Source organism: Tursiops truncatus, chromosome 9, assembly GCF_011762595.2.
Source record: "Tursiops truncatus isolate mTurTru1 chromosome 9, mTurTru1.mat.Y, whole genome shotgun sequence".
Taxonomy (NCBI): domain Eukaryota; kingdom Metazoa; phylum Chordata; class Mammalia; order Artiodactyla; family Delphinidae; genus Tursiops; species Tursiops truncatus.
Window position 1 is genome coordinate 16,540,512 of NC_047042.1, and position 23,797 is coordinate 16,564,308.

The following is a 23,797-nucleotide window of genomic DNA, read 5'->3' on the forward strand; positions in this document are numbered from 1 at the left end:
CCAACAACAGCTTTGATGTCAGTGCTTGATAATTATTGACTTTACATGATTATTTTCCCTCTGAGAAACAAAATTTTCTGAGCTTTTAATGAGGCTCCATGTAAGCTAAAGGATAAGATTATCATGCAGACTGCATTTTTTCCCCAAAACTGAAAGACTTAATTTTTCATCCCTTGTTAAGAAATTCAACTAATAGAAAGTCAAATTCCCCAAAATGCAAGAGAAAAAATGAATGCAAGGTAAAAAAAAAAAATCACTACTAACCGTTTGGTGTGAGTATATCCCCCAGCCTTTAATGCATGTGCAAACCTACATGTTAGCTTGAACGTAACTTTGATGTAACACTGTCCTGTAACCACCTTGTTTCACTCCTCAGCAGGTCATAGATGTACCTGGATGTCAATAGATTTTGATCTGCCTTTTCAAGGGCTTCACTGCAGTCCAGCATATGGATATGATTTAATCAGTGTGCTATTGAGGAGGGGCTTTTCAGTTGTTTCCAATTTTTGGTTATTACAAAGAGTGCAGGCAACTGTTTTTATCCATAAGTCTTTGCGTACTTGTCCAAGAATTTCTGAAGGATAAATTCTTGGATGTGGACTTGCTGGCTCAGAGAATAGATACCTTCTTCATTTTCTAAATTTTGACAAAATACCAGGCATGAATTTACCAACATACTCTGCTTTCAACAGTGTGATAGACTGCTCTTTCAAAGTATCACGATCTCTGGGCATTACCAATATTTGCTTATCTAATGGGGAAGAGGAACTTAGGTTTTAATTTGCATTTGTTTAATCAACAGTGATTTGGGGTCTGCTGTCATATGCTTAATGGCCACAATGCATTTTCTGTGTGTGAATTGAATATTTTCCAATGAGGTATTTATCTTTTACTTACTGAATTATTATAAATTTTTAATATATTAAGAATATTAGCACTCTGTTATGTATTTTGCTCACAATTCAATCTTGTTGGTAACAGCAGAAAATATCAAACAGTTTTACTTACCTAAACTGTGTGATCCCCTAACCCCCAAAAAACCCCCACAAAAATTTTCATTATTGACACTGTATTAGTTTTCTAGGGATACCATAAAAAAGAATCACCAACTGAATGGCTTAAAACAATAGATATGTATTCTCTCACAGCTCTGGAGGCTAGAAAGTTTGAAACCAAGGCATTGGCAGGGCCATGCTCCCTTGGAAGCTTCTAGGGGAGGAGGCTTCCTTTCCTGTTCTACCTTCTGGTAGCCCCAGGAGTTCCTGGGGCTTGTAGACACATGATTATAATCTCTACCTCCGTCACAAGGCATTCTTCCTTCCCTTCTGTTAAGTATACCACTCATAATGGATTAGGGCCCACCTCATCTTTTTTTTTATTTTCTTTGCAGTACGCGGGCCTCTCACTGCTGTGGCCTCTGCCGTTGCGGAGCACAGGCTCCGGACGCGCAGGCTCAGCGGCCATGGTTCATGGGCCCAGCCGCTCTGCGGCATGTGGAATCTTCCCAGACCGGGGCACGAACCTGTGTCCCCAGCCTCGGCAGGTGGACTCACAACCACTGTGCCACCAGGGAAGCCCCCACCTCATCTTTTTTATTTTTATTTAAAAAATTTTTACATTCTTTTTTTAATATTCTTTTCCATTATGGTTTATCACAGGATACTGAATATAGTTCCCTGTGCTATACAGTAGGACCTTGTTGTTTATCCATTCTATATATAATAGTTTGCATCTGCTAATCCCAAATTTCCAGTCCACCCCTCCCCTACACCCCTCCCCCTTGGCAACCACAAGTCTGTTCTCTATGTCTGTGAGTCTTTTTCATAGGTAAGTTCATTTGTGTCATGTTTTAGGTCCCACATATAAGTGATATAATACAGTATTTGTCTTTCTCTGTCTGACTTACTTCGCTTAGTATGAGAATCTCTAGTTGCAGCCATGTTGCTGCAAATGGCCTTATTTCATTTTTTGTGGCTGAGTAGTATTCCATTGTATACATGTGCCACATCTTCTTTATCCATTCATCTGTCGATGGACATTTAGGTTGTTTCCATGTTTTGGCTATTGTAAATAGTGCTGCTATGGACATAGGGGTTCATGTATCTTTTTGAATTACAGTTTTGTCCAGGTATATGTAAGGCCCACTTCATCTTAATTTGATTACATCTGTAGACCTTATTTCCAAACAAGGTCACATTCACAGATACCAGGGGTTAGGACTTCAACATATGTTTTGGGGGGACGCAATGTAACCCACAGCAACCCCCATCATGAAGTGTCTACTCTCACCAGCAAATTATAAACTTTTTAAGGACTGGGACTGGGTTGGTCTAGTATTGGATATCGTTGGTCATCTCCAATACATCACACAGTGTCTAGTAAGTAGTGGGCACTCAGTAAAGATTCCTTGAAAGAAAATTTGAATTTTAGGAATATCTGAACCTTCAGACATTGAAAAATGTATGCAGAGAACACACAATGTCAGATTCCTTCTTTTATTTAAATTTACATTTAACAATTTGCAATGAAAATATAAATGCAAGTGGGGAGGATGAGACTGTCCGGAAGAGGGAGTGGCTAGCTCTCTGGGCTCACTTAAGCTAAGGTGTGTGCTTTAGTTCCCCAGCATCTGTCCTGAAGATGAGTTTTTGGCAAATGCAGACAAGCACCCAGACTAGAACCAGATTTCATGACCTGAATTATTCGGTTGGATTAAACAGAAAATAATACAGCAGAAACTTTAAAAATCCAAATTTCTTTTTTCTTTACATAGTAAAATATAATTGACAATTTATCTCACAAGTCAAAGAGAGCCTCACTTACCACATAAAGGCCAGGATTTGCTGCAGAAACTTACTTTCTAAATTATATTTCAGACTCATTTCCAAAAATAACTAATTTCCATTTATATAGCACTAACAGCCTCCAAATTGTACAGAATTCCGACATCTAACCTTTCTTTAAAAAATAATTCGACTCTTGTAAATGATATATTTAACAAAGTTAATTTTTTAAAATTAAGAGTTTGCTCTAGGAGTTGATATATTTTATTGCAGTTTCCACTTCCCCCTACTCTCACCGAAGAATCACCAAAGCCAGTCAAATGCAGTCATGTGGGACTAGGGCTACAGTATCCCCTTTGCTTTCCTTTAGTGGCCATAGTTCCAAAGCCATGGGCCTGTGTTTTAGGACTTCACGTACAGCCGTAGAGATGAGGTATTTCAATTAGAGCAGAAGCAACATTTTGATCTGGAACGTTAACCTGCACTCACACAGGCGTGGTCTAAATGTAAGCTGAGCACCAAAGCCATCGTTCACACGTGTCCAGTGTCAGCTCCATGGGCTTGTGAGCTGGGTAGTGACGCACGCTCAGAAGGTTTAGTGCTCTGCTGTTGCTGTCTTGAATTTTGTAATGATTTGTGAACCACGGCCCCTGTGTTTTCATTTTGCCCTGGGTTTGCAAATTATGTAACCCATCCTGGATACACATATAAGCTGCTTTGACCTGAACCATCTGACTTGTGATCTCTGTTTTCATCTGGCACTGAAGATAGAGTAGGCGCAGTTCCCCAACATCTCTTCCCGATAGCAAGATGACCCAGGTTCTACCACATTTTCAAAGATACAGAAGTTGTGGGTCATTGGGGATGATGAGGGAAGCACACAAAGGTGATTTTTGTTTATTTGTATGTCTACAGAGTTAAAATTGTACCTTCACTCGAATATGGAAGAATCAACCCCAATGTGATACATATATATACAAAACAGCGTAACAAAAGAACTTGTTCTTTGGAAGAGCAAATTTGTACACACATGCACCAATAGGTTAAATATAAATACAATCCTCTGTCATTCTTCTGTCATTGAGATGATTTCTTGAGCAACTCAAATAACAAGTGGAATTTGTGCAAGGTCTGAGCTTGACTGTGCTATGTAAGAACAAAGAAACATCCTCTTCTGAATGAGAAAGCATCATTCCTTTTGTTCTTCAAAAGAATGGTGGGGGGCTTCCCTGGTGGCGCAGTGGTTGGGAGTCCGCCTGCCGATGCAGGAGACACGGGTTCGTGCCCCGGGCCGGGAAGATCCCACATGCCGCGGAGCGGCTGGGCCCGTGAGCCATGGCCGCTGAGCCTGCGCGTCCGAAGCCTGTGCTCCGCAACGGGAGAGGCCACAACAGTGAGAGGCCCGCATACCGCAAAAAAAAAAAAAAAAAAAAGAATGGTGGGGAATAGTTGGTTTAAAAATGCTACAAAATGTCTATTCTCCATTAACACAGAGGAATAAATATTTCATTACAGGCATGGTCCTCTGTACAGAGTGATAAGTGTAATTTTAAAAGGATGAGTTGTCAAGGAAGAGGAGCTTTTTCTGGATACCTTAGGAGCTGGGAAAAGGATCAGTAGAAAAGGAAGCAGTGTCACCTGCACCTTCAAGGGTCGTGCAGGGCTTTTGAACCCTGCTTGCATATAAGAATCACCTGGAGTACTTAGGCGAACACTGATGTCTGGGCCTCATCCCAAACTAATGGATTACAAGCTGAGGTGGGTGCTCAGGCAGGGTACATTTTTAAAGTAACCCTGGTGATTCTGATTTGCAGCCAGAGTTAAGAACCACTGGGCTTTTGCATACTCAAAAGGAAAGGTTTGGGCTACACCAAAGTCCAACAGGTATCTATTTAGAAAACTTAAAAATTAAATATATATTTATATCTCATTAAACTTAAAACATAGACACCATTAACAGAGTTATTTCTAGGTCAAGTATTAACTATAGGTCATTTTAAGATATTTTATAAATAATTTAATGATCTTTCTCTGTTAACACTTCCAATAAATAGAAAATATTTAAGAGATGAAAATAGATTTTAAAGAAGACATTTGAATTACTTTTAGAAAATGTGAAGAATGTGTTGGAGTGTAAAAGTCCTTTAAACTGCAAGATGCTTAGGGCAAGTAGTGTTCTTCCTAACTTGGAGAACTGTTTTAGGTATTAAATATCTTCTTCCATTAAAAAAGAAAGAAAAAACTGCTGAGACCAAAATTTGAAATGAAGGCATTTGGAAACATCCATAATTTCAGGAATGTCTCCTTTAATAATGTACTTTTTAAAAACTCCAGCAAACATCTTTACAAATAAGTACCTAAAATTCTAGTATCCCTAGAGGAGAAATTCTTTTCAACTAATTTTGAGTTCTAGGGTAAAGGTATTCTTGAAGGTTTCACAACTCTGCATAAAGAGCTGTGAGAATGTGGAAAGTGAAGAAGAAGAGAGGCAGTGTGGGGGGGAAATATAAAGGCCCCAAATGAGTCCCTTTAGTTATTTCCTGTTTCTGTGCTGAGCAGGCTATCATAATTGCACTTGAAAGTTTGCTCTGTGGGCAGAGTAGAGACAAATTTTGCTCTTCTTAACCCTGGAACCAGACCAGCGGAGAAGGGCCAGGGCACAAAGGTTCAGATGTTCCATTTTGTGTTTGTGAGTCTCAGTGGTAAGAGAACCTAACTACAAAAGACCCTGAAAAGACTAGCTTGCTTTGCTTACTTTTAGCACATCACTAACATCTGCAGCCATGGAGGGGCTGTTCGGAAGCGTCATTTACGGAATGAGACAAAGGTTACAATGATCATATTTTTTTCTTCTGAAAAGAGTTTGAGAAACACAAGGATAACCCAAATTGAGAAGAAGCCCAGATGAAAAGAGATGTTACCAATTACTCTAAAGAATTTCCAGAAGTACTCAATAGTATGATAGTCAAAACATCAGCCACAATGAGGGAGGAATTAGGCTGTTTAAACTTAGAATGTTCTCCAACATCATGGAGACAAATGAGAAAAAAACAAACCTGCAAATAAGGCTGAAATTGAACATCACCTAAACAATCAGACGTGCCAATATTTTTCTCCAGTGAAGAGTTCAGCCAGAGAAAGAGCTATATTTCTCAAGTGGCAGCTTTCATAATGTCCTAGGACATTTTAAATCAAGTTTGATGACCGCCGTACAGATCTAAAGCTTTTAAATTCTAGCCCAAAGTATTAGGCAGAATGTTTCTCCCCTTGTTTGATGCCAAGAACAAGATGTAGGAACCAGTTAAACTGCACAGTCCATCCTTTGTCTCTGCAAACTTCAATCTGATCTAGAAAATACTTTTTAGCATCCTCCTCGCTCTTCCCCACTGTCAGGGCGTCCCGAATGTATTCGATATCTTCTTTGCTGGTTAACTGGGGCATTCCTGTCATCAACATCATGGAGAAGAGGATGATCAGTAGGTTTGTGTGATGACGAAGGGCTAGGTAAGCCTTGACGCAGACATCCTGGATAAAGGGAAAGAAAACGCTGTTAACTGTTGTTATGGCATCGAAGTAGGCTGAAGACCAGCAGGATGGTTTGCAATTTACATGACATTATCCTGTCCCTGCGAGGAAATCATCACAAGCAAGGCAGGTCCCCTGCCTCAGATGAAAAACTTGAGAACACAGACTGCTTTTATAATCTCTGAAGAAACGTAGCTTGGTTGCATACACCCAGGGTGTGCTCAAGGAAAACTAACTGATACAGTAAGTTTCATCTTATTTCTTACTCTTTTTACTTCCATCTCTTTTCTAGGCAAATGAGGGTGGAAATTTCTGTAGTCCCTGAAGAGGAATGAGTCAGTTTTTGAACACCAGCCAGGCATCACATAACTTTATGTAAGCATAAATAATGTTTGCCAAGAGCTAACGGAATCCAAAGAAGGGATGGAAATGTGGTGTTTGAGATTTAGGTAGTTTTCATCTTTATTTTCCAATGTGTCCTATACGAAGAAAACAGATGAATTAGTCTTTCATTGTCTGACTCTCAAAATTGTTGAATGACCTTTGGAAATTTAAAATAAATTCTGAATACCGAGTGAGAGAGGGCTTTCAACAATGCTATGGCTGGTGCCTTCTCTAAAAGCCTTGGAGTAGGTGACAGGTGAGTTAAGCCCACTTCTGAAGCAACAGGCATGCTCATGCCAATTAAATAGTTCCAACATGAAGAAAAAGTTGCAAGGTTCCCAATTTTACAAAATCAGAATAGTCCAACCTTAATATCATAATTTGGCGAAGATGGCATATTAAAGAAAACTGAAATGAATGATTACAGGTTTAAATATTTCAAATAAAATACTGAGTAAAATGTTAAGAGAATAACACTCCATAGGCAACTAGGGTTTATCAGAAACTTGCAAGAGTAGTTCATCGTAAGGTACTGGATAAAAACACACTTTTGATTTTTATAAAAGTAACATGTAGTTTAACATGTGACAAAAATGAAATGACGTGAAGAATGATCTGACATTACCAGTCACAATCATTCTGAATAATGAGTCTGGGAAAAAGAAATGTATAAGATCAGAAGAGTGAAGGTAAAATCATTAGTATTTACAAATAACCATTGTCTTCTAGGAACACTGAAGGGGAAGAAAATTAAAATACTATTGTAACTAGTTTTTATTAAACTAGCTTTTTATAAAATTAATAAATAGAATGCTATAAGTAGGAGCAACCAGTTAGAAAGTAAAAAGAAGGATGCTGTGAATAACGGTAACAAAACCCCCATGATTCCTGAGATAAACACCTGAGATACATAAATTCCTGAGATACACAAAACATGCAGAACCCATTTTTTAAAAACTGTAAACATTTACTGAAGTAAGTAAAAGAAAACTTGAACATGTTGAGTGACATGGCATGTTCCTCAGTGATAAAACTATTATAAAGATAAAAATTTTTCTCAGATTAATCTATAAATATAATGAAATTGAATAAAAATTCCTATTGGATATTTAAACCCAGATATGTTTTTAAGTTCATCTGGGATAAGTAGGGCCTGAGAGAACATTCTGAAAAAATATAGTAACGAAAAACAGTGCTTGCCATCCTAGATATTAAAGCACATTATAAAACTATAATATTTAAAACTGTGATATAGTACCTATTCTTCTCCAAAAAAGATAAGAAATTTTGTGGAACACAATGGAAAGTTCAGAGACATATCTAAGTACATATTAAATATATAATAAAGGTGACTCAGATTAGTGGGGGAAAAGATTATTTGATCACCAGGGGTGGTACAACTGGCTCATAATTTGGGGGGAAAATAAAGTTTCTCCCATGTGATATACCAAAATAAATTTGAAAGAAGGGAAAATATTTAAATAATCATGGAATGAGAAAGGAAGGACTTTCTGAAGCTGATTTCCAAGGTGGAATCCATAAGGAAAAGATAGATTACGGAAACTTCAAATTTTTGAGGAAAAAAAGCTATAAACAATATTAAAAGAGGCAAATGACAACAGAAAACATTTGCAACATGACAGATCACTTCTTCATCCCTAGCCCCCGATAGCTCTTACAAAGCAATAAGAAAGAGATAAACAGTGGGCTAGAAATGTAGACCAAAGATATAGTATATCATACTATAAGACATAAAACCAGATAGCAAACATATGAAAAAATATGCAACCTCATTAGTAATCAAATAAATGTAACTGAACATGAGATGGAAACATTCACATACCAAATTGGAAAATCTTTTTTTTTTTTTTAAATGTTTAAGGATAATCTCTAATGTTCACCTTTCATAGCCTGATGGTAGATGGGACTAGATGGTAGATGGTATACTTTTCCTAGCAGATGACTGACAACATGCATCAAAAGCTTTAAAATACTTATAAATGTTATATAACTTAATTGTGGTGGTGGTTACATAACTTTGTCAAAATTCAAAGCACTGTACACCTGAAAAGGCTGAATTCCGTTCTCTCTGAATTATGCTTCAATAAACTTGACTTAAAAAATGTCAGAATCCTTTTACCCAGCAATTTCCAGGCTAGGAATTTACCTTTAAAAAATTTAGATAATTTTGCAGTGATTTATCTACAAGAATGTTCATTAGAACATTGTTTAACATTGTGGAAACTTGAAAGCAACTTAAATATCCTACACTCGGAGATCGATAAAAAGGGTTTATGAAAGTACCTACACAGCTCTGTAACTACTAGAATTATCCTGTAGAAGAGTATTTAATAAGCATGTAAAAGCAAGTTTTAAAAAGCAAGTATGAAACACCACATGCAGTACAATCCCATTTTGGTAAATGGACACAAAATACTTACATAGGAATAAAGAATATAAGTTTACCGGTCAAAATTTTAATAGTGATTTTGCTTTTAGATGATCTTGTCTGTGTCATCTGCACGTGGCAGGGTAACCCCAATGATAGTGGGGGTCAGGCCTGTGTCATTCTGTATGTCAAGACTGGATTGTGTACGCATCACCCTGTCCAGGTACAAAAACCCATGGACTATTCTGGCATTTTTTAAGTCAGACAATATATATAAAATGCTCAACATAGAGGGTGGTACATAAGGAGCATTCAGTAAATGTTAGTCCTCTCCCTTCCCTGCCTGGAGGGGAGATGAACTCTGCATCTCCTCCCTGCTTACTTACCACAGAGCAGGAGACTCAGCACTATTTGGGCTGTTCCTGCCTTGGTCCAGGCAACTCTTGCGCCCTGGAAGCGGCTGTGGTGCATTAGCGCCCTTGCATTCTTAATGATTCCACTTACGTCCGGAAATCATTTTCTTTTGCTCATCCCTAGGACCCACTGAGGTCTCTCTCATTTCTTGGCAATTACACAGGCTAGGGGCAGACTTCACCCCAGGCAACAGTCTCATTAATTGGCCAACTCGCACAATTTTCACAAGGGCAGATAGGGGGATGCCTTTCGATTTTGAATTAGAGGACATTCTGATTTTTAATTATTTTCTAGCCTTCTGTACACTGGGGGCTCCGGGCAGATCCCCTGCGGTCTGAGCCCACTGTGTGGTCAAACTCTTTAACAAGAACATTTTGAGGAGGAAAATTAATCTGGGGTCAAGTCATTATAACACCAATCCATGGGTGCTCAGTAAATATTTAAGTGGCAATGCCCCGATTCACCAATCGCTGTAGCCACAGAGAGACGTATGAAAGGGAAGAAACTGTCCTGTTGTTCTCCAAGGCCACCTCTCCTATATAAAGAATTTCTGCTGGCTTGAATTTATTCGGTTAATTCTAATTTTCACACCCAAGGGTCACTTCTGTGAGAACGAAATTTCACCTCCAAATTTAACCATACGCTCCATACTGGTCAGACACACTGTGTAAATTCTGTTCGGCGGTGCAGACTTAGAGACGTGGTACAGACTTAATTATCTTTTGCTTAAAGGTGTGTGGAGCAGGGGTTAAAAGCACGCAGTCACACCTCACTGCCTGGACTCAACTCGTGGCTTTATTATCGACAAGCTGGTTGTCATCAGAGAAGTTACTTAACCTCTCTGGACCTTGGTTTCCTCATCTTAAAATCAGAATAATAATAGCAGCAGTACCCGTGTCACGGGATTGTGGTGAGATTCAAGGGCTATGTAAAGGGTTGGCTATTATTATTGACAGTGTAAGAAGTCACACACTTCTCATCACTGAGGAGGTCACCTTGCCATCTAGACCACCTGTCCAAAAAGTCCCCTCAGACAGCAGAGACCTAGGGGTGGGCTGGGCCAGGGCAGGACAGAGATGAGCCCCACTCCCACCAGAGTCAATGGAGGGGGTGTCTTGACGCTGGCCCCAGGAGGTGAGGGGGATGGTGGAAGCATATAGCACACTGGCTACATAGCAGATGGTTCTCTCGCTAGGAGGGGCCCAGGTGGGCCCTTGCTCTGCCTGCTCAAGCCCCAGGGGTTTCATTTCTGCCCTTGGACTCAGCCATAGGGTCTGTCTGAGCTTCCTGACTGTGCTGCCTCAGCAGAGGCCTGTGGTTTGAGGGGCTGTGGGGATATGGCTTGGGGAGCTCGGGGGGAAGCACAGAACACAGAAGTTACTGGCTGTAGCAACAGAATTTTCCCTTCTGCCGGGGCTGCCGGCCACTGACCACATGCAACCTCATCCTGTCCTTCTCAGCTGCCGGTTGCGGCTCTGTACTATGGAGCAGAGAAGAAGGGGGAAAGGAAGAACCTGATGTCCAGGACTTGGTTTAAGATACTTGTTAACTAGTGTGAATGTGGGGAACAGTGTAACATTGTTACTGTCATTGGCTGGACCACTACCCATTAGTAGCTAATAAGTAGATTGAGCCTACATAGTAGGCAATCTGCTCTTTATTTCAGAGTTGATTCAAATGCCTTAATTGCAGCAACCAGTACCAAAGGAAAGGTTGCTTTTTACAGAGCTACCCCTCTCCTAAGTCTTAAGAACAAAGGAAACTATTACCATTTCAGGGTCAACACTTTGACTTGATTCGTTCACTGTCCCAACTTATCAGTTTACTATACTGAAAACAAAGTCCTCTCTATGCACAGTCTATTAATTTTTTAACCACCAATGAACTGTGGCTGCTTTAGACAGTCCAAGGTCATGTGTAATAGTCCTACTTTTTCTTAAAACCAAACGCCTCCATTCTCATCTAGAAACAAAGTGGAAGTGAAATATTAGTGTACACAGCTACAAAAATAAGGAAGTAACCTCAGGGCCATAAAACACAAACTCCAGAAAAAGAATCCAGGCTGAGAGGAGGGAGAGACAACACTCACATATACTCATCAATGAGAAGAAATGTCCTCAGCCACCTACTTTTCCTAAATAATAATGCAGCCTCTGTCTGCCACATTACTATTACTATTAGTTTTTCTCCCCTGTCTCCTTCCTCAGAGACAGGGGAGAAAAAATAAGATTTATCAAAGAGAATTTCATTTTTTTAATAAAAATCAATGAGTTGGCTAAGCAATGCCTTTAGAAGTTATTTTGGCAAAACAGAGAAGGTCAATGGTTAGGACCTAGTAATGCTGGAATCTGGTAAATCTGAAAGAAGAGTGTGTCCGACGCTTGGACGTGCATTTGTGGAGTTTGACTTAGGATTGCCATCTTTAAGGACTTAGAAATGATTCCCAGACTAGCTCTGTCTACCAGGGGGAAGGGCTGTACTGCCATCTTCTCAAGTGTTTAGCTAGAAGCTCATTAGAAACCTAAGGGTACAATTAAACAGTTCTACTTTAGTCAACTGTTCTAAACAGACTGTATGTATGTGTGTGTGTTTATTTGTGCCTTGTTCCAAAAAGGGTTGAAGGTGCAATATTTGGATACACAAAAGTCACAGTAACAGGGCTTCCCTGGTGGCGCAGTGGTTGAGAGTCCGCCTGCCAATGCGGGGGACACGGATTCGTGCCCCAGTCCGGGAAGATCCCACATGCCACGGAGCGGCTGGGCCCGTGAGCCATGGCCGCTGAGCCTGTGCGTCTGGAGGCTGTGCTCCGCAACGGGAGAGGCCACAACAGTGAGAGGCCCGCGTACCGGAAAAAAAAAAAAAAAAAAAAAGTCACAGTAACATTAATTAGAAGTGGGTAGAAAAAGTAAAGGGATCCACAATGGGTTTGGAAAAGAGACTAAAGCTATACATCACACATCCTATATTCTTGCTAAGGGTGGCCTTCAAATGTATCTTCATCCAAAAGGGAAATCGAATCAGTTACTTCATCCAATGTTCAGAAGATTTAAAAAATCTATTTGTTTAGGAGAAGCACAACTTTTCTAAGACCTGATAGAACTTTTGCAAGAGGATCTTTATAAAAAGTACACTTTGTAACGTGGTGAATAATGTCCTCGATAATATTCTGTTACAAGACAAAACAATTCTCTAAGAGAAACTAAACACTGTGAGAAGGATGCCAGTTAGAAGGTTAATCTCGATAGATGTTTAAAAGTAACAGGGGTCTAATCTTAGGAACCGAGTGACACCGCATGCTGGTGGATTAAGGCACAAATCCAGTCCAAGGCCACGTTTCCAGTCTTGTGCTCATATGTTTTCCAGAAAAGTGATAAAATTTGGCAAGCTTATCTAAGTCCTAACAATTCTACAAGCCCACGCAAGTCTGCAGCTGGCAGAGAAATCACGCTGACATATGCAGGCTTCTACCCATGGCTGATGCGGACACTTCTCTGAAGGCATCTTCTGATGGAGAGTGTGGAGAGAGGAGGAAGTACTGGAGCCTTCAGTACTGGAACACGGGAGGCTGAGCTCGACCTCGTTAGTGGGCCAGGATGTAAATCCCAAGAGGATGCAAATCCTTTAACAACTCAATATATTAGGAACAATTCAACAAACTCATCTCCCTGTTGACTTATAATAGGCCTTCATTACATTAATTTGTGATTAATCATTTGAGCTCCAAGTGACTTTTTTGCTTGGCTCTCTACCCCCTAATGCAGCCCATGCACTGCTTCAAATTGGATCCAAATTTCCCTTCTCGCCTCAAATTCCACTCCACACGCCCACGTATACCTAGGTTCCATCCATTCTGGACGACTGTACTCTTTGTTCCTAAAATACTGATACTAAATCCTAACGTCATGCCCTCGCTCATGTTCTCCTTTCTGACTTCCTGCATCTGCCAGGAAAAATGAAGATGAACTCGGACCTTAAGGCCCCGGATAAAAACATTCCCTTCACTCCACGGCTCTCTTCTACCTTCCAGGACAGGAATCACTGCTCCCTCCGCAAACCGTTGGTGAAATCCGCACTACAGAGCTATGTGCGCATCTCTTTGGCTGAGCTCTGGGGCCACGCCCCTGCTCGCGTCACCTGGGTCCAGCAGTGTGTCTGCCACACCATAGATAATCCGCAAATGCAGGACGAATGAATGCTTCATGTGCCGAAGTCAAGGTCAATGTGGGGCAAGATTCATTGCTTTAAAATCGGTGAAGGGCTTCCGTGGTGGTGCAGTGGTTGGGAGTCCGCCTGCCGATGCAGGGGACACGGGTTCGTGCCCCGGTCTGGGAGGATCCCACATGCCGCGGAGCGGCTGGGCCCGTGAGCCATGGCCGATGAGCCTGTGCGTCCGGAGCCTGTGCATCCGGAGCCTGTGCTCCGCAGCGGGAGAGGCCACAGCAGTGAGAGGCCCGCGTGCCTCAAGAAAAAAAAAAAAAATCAGGGTGAATTAGGGAACAGTCATATCTGAAGGGAATTCAACTGTAAAGACATGAGCCTTCCCTGGGCTCATGTCGACTACCTCTGAGGTAGTCGTGTGTTGAATTGGCTGTGCCGTGTTGGATAGGGACAAACAGGGTCTGGTGACTCAAACAGGATGGGGCAGGAGGCTGAGAAAGCCCAGCCAGGCAGGCGCCAGGTACAGGCAGTTGGAGGTATATACACGTGCAGGCGAGTAAGGGCAGTCAGAGCCTAGGACTGGGGAGTACAACAGAAGAGTGTCAGAGGTAAAGTCTCCGTGGCCCCCCGGTCCCCGTGTCTGGGTTAGGGAGAGCACGGGAGTCTCCAGCAAGGTGAACGGCAGGAGGCAGCAGGGCCTCAGGCCTAGGGGCAGGTTAACAGGCAGGGTTAATAGGTTAATAGGAGGAACTGAGGCAGAAGTAGTTACAACAGCCTGGCATCTGAGGTGAGAGCGAGACCACTGCAGAGATGGACTCTGAATGTAGGTTCGTCGGAACCCGAGCCAGGACTCTGTGTAGAGACTGGGGGCAGGGCTGAGCCTGCTGGATGAGGGGCCTGGGGACGTCCTGGCTTGGGGACAACCCTGCCCATGGTGGTGACCCGGCTGGGGCTGATGAAACTGGCCTCCTAGATTAAAGCAACACCGTGTAGGGGCTCCAGACTTCTATCAAACCCTTCTTAAGAGTGACATCACTGATGAACATAGATGCAAAAATCCTCGACAAAATACTAGCAAACAGAATCCAGCAGCACATTAAAAGGATCATACACCATGATCAAGTGGGGTTCATTCCCGGAATGCAAGGATTCTTCAATACACGCAAATCAATCAATGTGATACACCGTATTAACAAATTGAAGGACAAAAATCATATGATCATCTCAATAGATGCAGAGAAAGCTTTTGACAAAATTCAACACCCATTTATGATAAAAACCCTGCAGAAAGTAGGCATAGAGGGAACTTTCCTCAACATAATAAAGGCCATATATTGACAAACCCACAGCCAACATTGTCCTCAGTGGTGAAAACTGAAAGCATTTCCACTAAGATCAGGAACAAGACAAGGTTGCCCACTCTCACCACTCTTACTCAACATAGTTTTGGAAGTTTTAACCACAGCAATCAGAGAAGAAAAGGAAATAAAAGGAATCCAGATCGGAAAAGAAGAAGTAAAGCTGTCACTGTTTGCAGATGACATGATACTATACATAGAGAATCCTAAAGATGCTACCAGAAAACTAGAGCTAATCAATGAATTTGGTAAAGTAGCAGGATACAAAATTAATGCACAGAAATCTCTGGCATTCCTATACACTAATGATGAAAAATCTGAAAGTGAAATCAAGAAAACACTCCCATTTACCATTGCAACGAAAAGCATAAAATATCTAGGAATAAACCTACCTAAGGAGACAAAAGACCTGTATGCAGAAAATTATAAGACACTGATGAAAGAAATTAAAGATGATACAAATAGATGGAGAGATATACCATGTTCTTGGATTGGAAGAATCAACATTGTGAAAATGACTCTACTACCCAATCTACAGATTCAATGCAATCCCTATCAAATTACCACTGGCATTTTTCACAGAACTAGAACAAAAAATTTCACAATTTGTATGGAAACACAAAAGACCCCGAATAGCCAAAGCAATCTTGAGAACGAAAAACGGAGCTGGAGGAATCAGGCTCCCTGACTTCAGACTATACAACAAAGGTACAGTAATCAAGACAGTATGGTACTGGCACAAAAACAGAAAGATAGATCAATGGAACAGTATAGAAAGCCCAGAGATAAACCCACGCACATATGGTCACCTTATCTTTGATAAAGGAGGCAGGAATGTAAAGTGGAGAAAGGACAGCCTCTTCAATAAGTAGTGCTGGGAAAACTGGACAGCTACATGTAAAAGTATGAGATTAGAACACTCCCTAACACCATACACAAAAATAAACTCAAAATGGATTAAAGACCTAAATGTAAGGCCAGACACTATCAAACTTTTAGAGGAAAACATAGGCAGAACACTCTATGACATAAATCACAGCAAGATCCTTTTTCACCCACCTCCTAGAGAAATGGAAATAAAAACAAAAATAAACAAATGGGACATAATGAAACTTCAAAGCTTTTGCACAGCAAAGGAAACCGAAAGGCCAAAAGACAGCCCTCAGAATGTGAGAAAATATTTGCAAATGAAGCAACTGACAAAGGATTAATCTCCAAAATTTATAAGAAGCTCATGCAGCTTAATAACAAAAAAACAAACAACCCAATCCAAAAATGGGCAGAAGACCTAAATAGACATTTCTCCAAAGAAGATATACAGACTGCCAACAAACACATGAAAAAATGCTCAACATCATTAATCCTTAGAGAAATGCAAATCAAAACTACAATGAGATATCATCTCACACCAGTCAGAATGGCCATCATCAAAAAATCTAGAAACAATAAATGCTGGAGAGGGTGTGGAGAAAAGGGAACACTCTTGCACTGCTGGTGGGAATGTGAATTGGTTCAGCCACTATGGAGAACAGTATGGAGGTTCCTTAAAAAACTAAAAATAGAACTACCATATGACCCAGCAATCCCACTACTGGGCATATACCCTGAGAAAACCATAATTCAAAAAGCATCATGTACCAAAATGTTCATTGCAGCTCTATTTACAATAGCCAGGAGATGGAAGCAACCTAAGTGTCCATCATCAGATAAATGGATAAAGAAGATGTGGCACATATATACAATGGAATATTACTCAGCCATAAAAAGAAACGAAATTGAGCTATTTTTAATGAGGTGGATAGACCTAGAGTCTGTCATACAGAGTGAAGTAAGTCAGAAGGAGAAAGACAAATACTGTATGCTAACACATATATATGGAATTTAAGGAAAAAAATGTCATGAAGAACCTTGGGGTAAGACAGGAATAAAGACACAGACCTACTAGAGAATGGACTTGAGGATATGCGGAGGGGGAAAGGTAAGCTGTGACAAAGTGAGAGAGAGGCATGGAAATATATACATTACCAAACGTAAGGTAGATAGCTAGTGGGAAGCAGCCGCACAGCACAAGGAGATCAGCTCGGTGCTTTGTGACCACCTAGAGGGGTGAGATAGGGAGGGTGGAGGGGAGGGAGATGCAAGCGGGAAGAGATATGGGAACATATGTATATGTATAACTGATTCATTTTGTTGTGAAGCAGAAACTAACGCACCATTGTAAAGCAATTATACTCCAATAAAGATGTAAAAAAAAAAATTAATAGAAACCCAAAAAACTGAAAGACTACCAAAAAAAAAAAAGAGTGACATCTAGGGGCAAGTGCCTTTTAAACACGCTCATCGCCGCCTACTGTGCAGAGCTGTGCATGCGAAGAGGTTACTTGACTCCCCTGATTTCTTCAGCTCCATCCGACAACACACATTTGCTTAGTTCCTACTGTGTGCAAAGAACATCTTCAAAATGCTTGCTTGCTTCTACAAGGCCAAGTTTCACACTCCTTGCAAACTGTCCTATGTTGAATGTACACTATAGGTTTATCCTGAATGCCCCATCGGCATGACTACTGCTCTGACTGGGGAAAAACAAGTAATGTTTATGTCACTAAGGAAATCGCCACACAAATATGACTAGGCACCAGGTGACACAGGTCTGTATTATTTACCAAAACATTAGATTTCATAATTAGACTTACTTCCTCTCTGGATGTGTGGCATTTAACCGCATCTTGAAGGCTTATTAACTAACAGCCATGCAATGGCAGCTTGTCAATCTGTGTGTGAGTTACCACTTCATAAACTCACAGAATACGATGTATTGTGGGGAAGGAAGAAACCAGAGGGGCTCTCTAGTCTCATTCATCTCCTCCCCGGGGAAGGAATTGCTCCTCTACCGACTGGTACCTACTGAGGGCATCCTAGGTCTCAGGACCCATGTGCGGGATGCAGGTCAGAAATGGCCCTGCTGCCCAGAGCTGCCTCTGGGAAGGGAGAGACAAGCGGCAGATGGTGCCGAGAACTACCTGCTGTGACGGATGCTCTGAAGGCAACACGCGGCGCGCTGTGGCCAGGATAACATGAGGGGCCTCATCTAGAAGAGGGCTCTGAGGAATGACATTTGGGCAGAGGGCAGTGAAGGGCGTTCCAGGGAGGAGGCCCGGACTGGGGGCAGGTGCAGAGGAAGGCCGCCCTGACCCAGTGAGAGAAGGAAGGCTGGTGCCATGGGGAGAGGCTAGAGGGGGCAGGGGCTTGTAGGGTGAGCTTAGATGTTCAGATATGATTCAAAACGAGATGAGAAGCCACTAAATGGTTTAAAGTAAGGGAGTAACATTGTGTCTGCTGTTTAAGTTCAGTTTTTAACCAAATTCTGATTAATTTGGTCTTTAAGGTGATAGTGGTTGAAATGGGATTAGAAGTCAGATTCAAACTCAAATTCAGAGTTTTTCCAATTATGATGTCCCCTCTTCATTCCTTTCCTAATCAAAACAACAAGTGAGAAGTACAGAGTTTGAACATTTAAAGCTACAGTGATACCACTGATGAAAGAGCTTATTTAGGTAAAAGACCAGATATTTACAGAATGAAGGAAAACCACTAAAATGTTGACCGTGTTATTTTTGGAAGTTGGGATAGTGGGTATTTTATATCCTGATAGTTTTAATATTTTGCTGGCTTTGTTTTTTAAAGGAAGCATTTGCTACTTTTAAAATTGAGGGAAAAAAACCCCCACGTTCTTACATAAAAGTAAATGAGAAGCCAAATTTCATTTGCCAATGATATCAATGTATTTGCATGTGAGTGTGTTCTATAATTGGTCAGGGACATTTCAAATAAAGTGGTTCTAAAATACATGACCAGTGGGAAAACCATTGTTTAATTTTTTCTCTCTTTAGTAAGGGAGAGATTTTTTTTCTATAGAGAATTGATTTATCAAAATCATCATCATTGCGATATGTCTGTTTAGCACCCTGTGTGCGGGATGCTGTTCTAAAGGCAAACAGATAATCTTGGGTTCAAATAGTAGGCTTTGCTTTTATGTCTTGTTGTCTTATCATGGCTTGTTTGTGAACTCTGCCCTCTTTAGAAATAGCTCATGAATCTGGTCCTAGGCTAACCGAGCTACCTTGGAAAGAAGAGGGAGGCGGGACAGAGTCACACTTTCCTGTTTCAGTTCCCCTGACGCTATCCTCTTACCACGAGCTGGGTAGGTTTTTAAGTCTTTGTGGAGAAGGCTCCCCTCATGCTCAACAAAAAGTGGGCTGTCTCTTCTCCACCCTTCCCAACAGGTGATTCAAATATGCTGCGTGCATTCATGAACCTTATCAATGCAAAATTAGCGTTGCTGGAAACGAGGATACCTTTCATTCAAACAACATCTTCCAGCCTACCTAGAAATGGCAGCTTTGTTATCCAAGATACTGGGATGCTATTTAGGGAGTTGAGAGACGCGCTCCCTGACCTTGAAGGACTTCATCTCAAAAAGAGAGCACAAGACGAAGAAACAGAATATCTTCTGGAAGGCTTAGTAGTATGTAAAAAAAAACTGTCAGCAGATCTGAGTCAAAAGATGAAAAAACTCGCTGCTCATCTTTGTCAAGCTAGAAACTTTAGAAATTCTGCAGATGTAGCATTGTACACATATATGTATATGTGTTCAGCCTTTTTCCTGATGTGACTGAGGAGGGTGGGAAAGGCTTGGAGACCAGCAGATAAGGGGGCAGGTGGGGGAGAAAGAGCCTGAACCCCTCACTTGCTCTTCCACGGGAACAATGCTACTTCGTTGTGTTTTATGTATTACAGACCTGCTTGAGGTCTCATTTCATAGAGGGCTTCTCAACCTAAAGGTTTTCAAAGTCTGAGGACCCCCGTGATGGATATGACGATGGAAGCTCCGTTGATAGAGTTCCTGCTGTGGACTAGGCACTAGGCCAAGCTTTCTACATATTTCACATAAAAAATCCCTAAAAAAACCCCCACATGCGGTGGGCCTTAGAATTCCCACCGCACAGATGAGGAAACCAAGGTTCTGAAAGGATAAGCAATTTGCATCACATCCATAGCGATTAAGCAGCAGAGCCAGGATTCAAGCTCAAGCTGATCTGCTCTGAAGCCCATCCTTTCAACTACAGTGCCGGGCTGATCTGTGTTTAAGGCTAAAGTCCGTACATTCAATCAAAGCGTATGCCAACACTGCAAAGCATAGACATATATAAGTACAATAAAATTTACCAAGGGGTGTTTTTGGCAGTACACATGCTGCCTAGATGTTGCTTTAGTGAAAGAGGTTCTAAATGCTAAAGAAACAAGCTTTGGTCACAAAAAGGATGGAGACATGCTCCCAGACGGAGAGGACAGACTCCCTGCAAAGAGTTGTTGCTTTGGGCGGAAGCTGCCCAGATGGGGAGGCCTCTGGGGGGCCTCCCCAAACCCCAATCTTTTCATTAAAGAATATTTTGAAACTTAAAATGACAACAAAAAAGACTACAGGAAAAGTACTGCTGGGATTTTAGGAGTGACACGGGTACTATAGGGTCTATGGGAATGTTGTCAACAACAGGACAGATGGGCAGTCATTCTGGAGAAAACCACTGGCCAAAAAGACCTCGTGTCTGCCTGAATGTTCAAATGGCACTATTGCTGCTGTGTTTGTTCAAAGGAGATGAACCCCACCTCCATGAGAGGAGAATTTAGTATTTCCCACCTCCCCTTTAAATGGTAAAACTCTTCCAGGTTTGTGTGTGTGTGTGTGTGTGTGTGTGTGTGTGTGTGTGTGTGTATGTAACCATTTTTCTCTTCCAGGAAATTGTCACAATGTGTGACTTTTAACCTTAAAGAAACACAGGACTGAAACGTGTCAAATCCCTGGAAATAGTCTGAAACCCAGTTGAGTTTACGCAGAAAAACACACTAAAAATCCTAAGACCATCTGGCCACAGAGATCTCAGTTTCTCTGACAACCACCCCTGGAGCTGTGAGAGGGGAAGTGTGGTAACCACCACAACGAAAATCAGCCAGGAGAACAAACAAGCACAGATAGGTTTCAAAACAATACATCCCAGTTCCTGTTCCACTGAAGGTCAAGGCGCATGTCATCTCTCAAGGTTAACATGGTCCTCAAGTAGACACGCAGGAGGAAGAGTCAGTCCTGAAATGCTGGTACAAATCAAACCATGTTTCAGAGGCGCTAAGGGAGGGGGCTATTTAAAGGGAGCCCGAGACCAATGTGCATGTAAAGTAATCACTTGTTGCCTCGACTGATCTGTTTTGTGTTCATATGGCTCTAAAATAGGTATATTGCGGTAGCAATGGCGACTTTTCTGAGTTACGTTCATTCACAGTTATTAAATTTGCAACAGTGAACATTTTACTCCTTGGGTATTTGAAATACCATTTGATAGTCAAAAGTGAACGCAGACCAGGAAGGAATAGAAAGAGAAAGCCGAATGTGGACGCCCCCCACCCAGGGAGCTGGGAGACCAGTGGAGGAGCTGGTGGACAGGTGAGGTGGGACAAGCCAGGGCTCTCAGGACAACCTGTAGTTGAGCTAACGAGGTTTCAAATGAGAGAAGGGACCCTCCTCTACAAAAAGAGACAAGCAAGCATTTCCTGTGTCAGTAACTGATAAATACACACCTGGAGCAAAAATCAAGAGAAGCTCACCATCATTGGCGAGTCCTGAAAAATATACGTAAATTTGCATCTTCTAGGCAACGTCCTGATTAGGTAAATATTCAAAGGCTAAACCTGCCTGCCAGGAGCTCTTCCTTAAAGCCCTGTCCTTCAGGGCTGTGTCATCCTGCTGTTCTGTATTTGCCAGTCTCACTGATTATGGAATTCTTCTATTTGCTGTCTGGTTTTAGGAGAGGGGCTTACCGAGAAGCATCATTTTGCACTTGGGGAAGGAACAGAGGCGACTGGGGGCAGGGGGTGGGTCACACCCGAAGCGGGTGGGCAGAGTTGAGGGCTGCAGGCACCATCTGGTTGATGTTCCCAGTAGGTGGTCGAGAGGGAGGCCAATTACCTGAAATTTCTGGAAGTGTCGACTCGTCTTCTTTCCAGAAGTCCCCATCACAAACAGGAAGTCTGGAGTTAGCACAAATGGTACTCTCTCTTTATTAATGCCCAGGAAACTTTTGTAATTCCCAAGAATGTGCCCAAAGTCGATATGAAACAGATTTCCTTAAGAGAAGAAAATGTCTGACGTCATTATACTGGCCTCAGCAGTTGCAAACAACACCCTGGTTTGTTCACTTCTTGAAATATTTTGAAGTTGCCTGAAAATGAGCTATCTTGGGTGGGAGAGCTATTTTTACTCTTTGCTTGTGATGTATTTTGTCTTAGCAGGTGTGTGTAGTAGTGGCCACAAAGCACTCTTCGAAACAAGCGTAGTTTTGATATCCTTCTGGTGTTCTTTCAATGACAGCCAAACACCATTAAAAAAATTCTTGTCTCAGAATTATTCTTACAAATATAAACCAAAACTCTCTGGCTTATATGTCATCATTATGCCCAAGACTCTCTTAGGCTCTTTCTGTAACTCAGGAGAGACTGATGTTTTGCTCTGTTTGGGGGAGGGGCAGTCACCTTTTATTTTTGAGTAGCAGGCTAGAAATAAATCATTTTGAATCTCCTTTGGGTCAATTTCTACCACTGTCACCATCACCACCACAATTCCCTTCCTCTCTTCTCATTTACAGAGCTCTCTATCGTATGAATGTTCCATAAATGCATTATCTCTTGATTCCCACAGAGAGTTAGCGATTTACCCCGATATGGTGTTTTTTCCAGACTCTACTCTTAAATTGGTCCAGATTTCTTAGAGGAAAATGTCATGGTATGCAACCAGTACTGACCACTGTCAGAATGGACAGTGACCCAGTGAGGAAGGCACGGCACTTCAGATTGGAGGGTATCAAGAAAAGGTGACTCTGTTTGTTGCTTCTCTGCACCATCTGGCACTGTTGATCACGCCCACCTTCCTAGCTTTCTAGCTCCTGTCTGGCTTGTCCTTCTTAATTCTCCTTTGCTGCATCTTCTTCTGTTACTCACTCCTGGGTCCTCCGTAGGGTGGTCACAGCCTCTGTGTCGCTATACAATAATGACCTCTAGATCTTTGCTCCAACCTTGAGCTCCATTTAAAAATTACTCTGTGCTGGGGAAGGCAGGGATGGGGGGTTAGTGTTTGGTGGGTACAGAGGTCCCATTGGGGAAGATGAAAAAGTTCTGAAGATGGATGGTGGTGACGGTTGTACAACAATGTGAGTGCGGTTAATGTCACTAGAGTACACACTTAAAACTGGTTAAAAGGGTAACTTTTATGTTATGCATATCTTACCACAATCAAAAAACATTACTCTATCAAAAACAAACTCACCTGTCTCTGAGATCATAATATTGTCATTGTGTCTGTCACCTATTCCAAGAACAAAGGTTGCCACACAGTAGCCAGCACAGGAATAAACGAACCTCTCCACCGCTGCCTGAAACTAGTTAAAATGCAACCAAATATTAGTCGTGTCCCAACTACAAAGAGCAGCATGAGTCTGTTACAAAGGACTCCCGAAAAGACACTGTTCTGGGAATCATTTTCAGAGAGCAAGTTAGTGGTACCTCATATCGTTAATGTTCTATCTATTAGGAGCCAACTTGCTCATTGCTCTGCTTACATGTTAGGTGAAGATACAATGAATCACAGTAGCATGAGGAGGAAACGACAGTCAAAGGACAACAGTACTTTAATCAAAGGGTTCACTGCCTTTCCATGCATCGCTTGCCAACGCCAACACAGA

General features: G+C 41.6%; 1 protein-coding gene across 3 annotated transcripts in view; it reads right to left on the bottom strand.

Annotated features, from left to right (window-relative positions):
- Positions 1–2,481: 2,481 nt before the first annotated feature.
- Positions 2,482–23,797, bottom strand: part of PIK3CG (phosphatidylinositol-4,5-bisphosphate 3-kinase catalytic subunit gamma) — a 36,429-nt gene continuing 15,113 nt past the window's right edge. For 2 of the 3 annotated variants that reach the window (XM_019940602.3, XM_033862895.2), the window contains exons 9-11: positions 23,383–23,494; positions 22,030–22,187; positions 2,482–6,308 (exon numbers count right to left, since the gene is read on the bottom strand). In XM_019940602.3, the coding sequence (XP_019796161.1) occupies positions 6,030–6,308; positions 22,030–22,187; positions 23,383–23,494 (549 nt within the window). In that variant the 3' untranslated portion in view covers positions 2,482–6,029. Of the gene's footprint in view, positions 13,955–22,029; positions 22,188–23,382; positions 23,495–23,797 lie in introns of all 3 variants that reach the window. The other variant, XM_073809579.1, reaches the window with a different exon arrangement.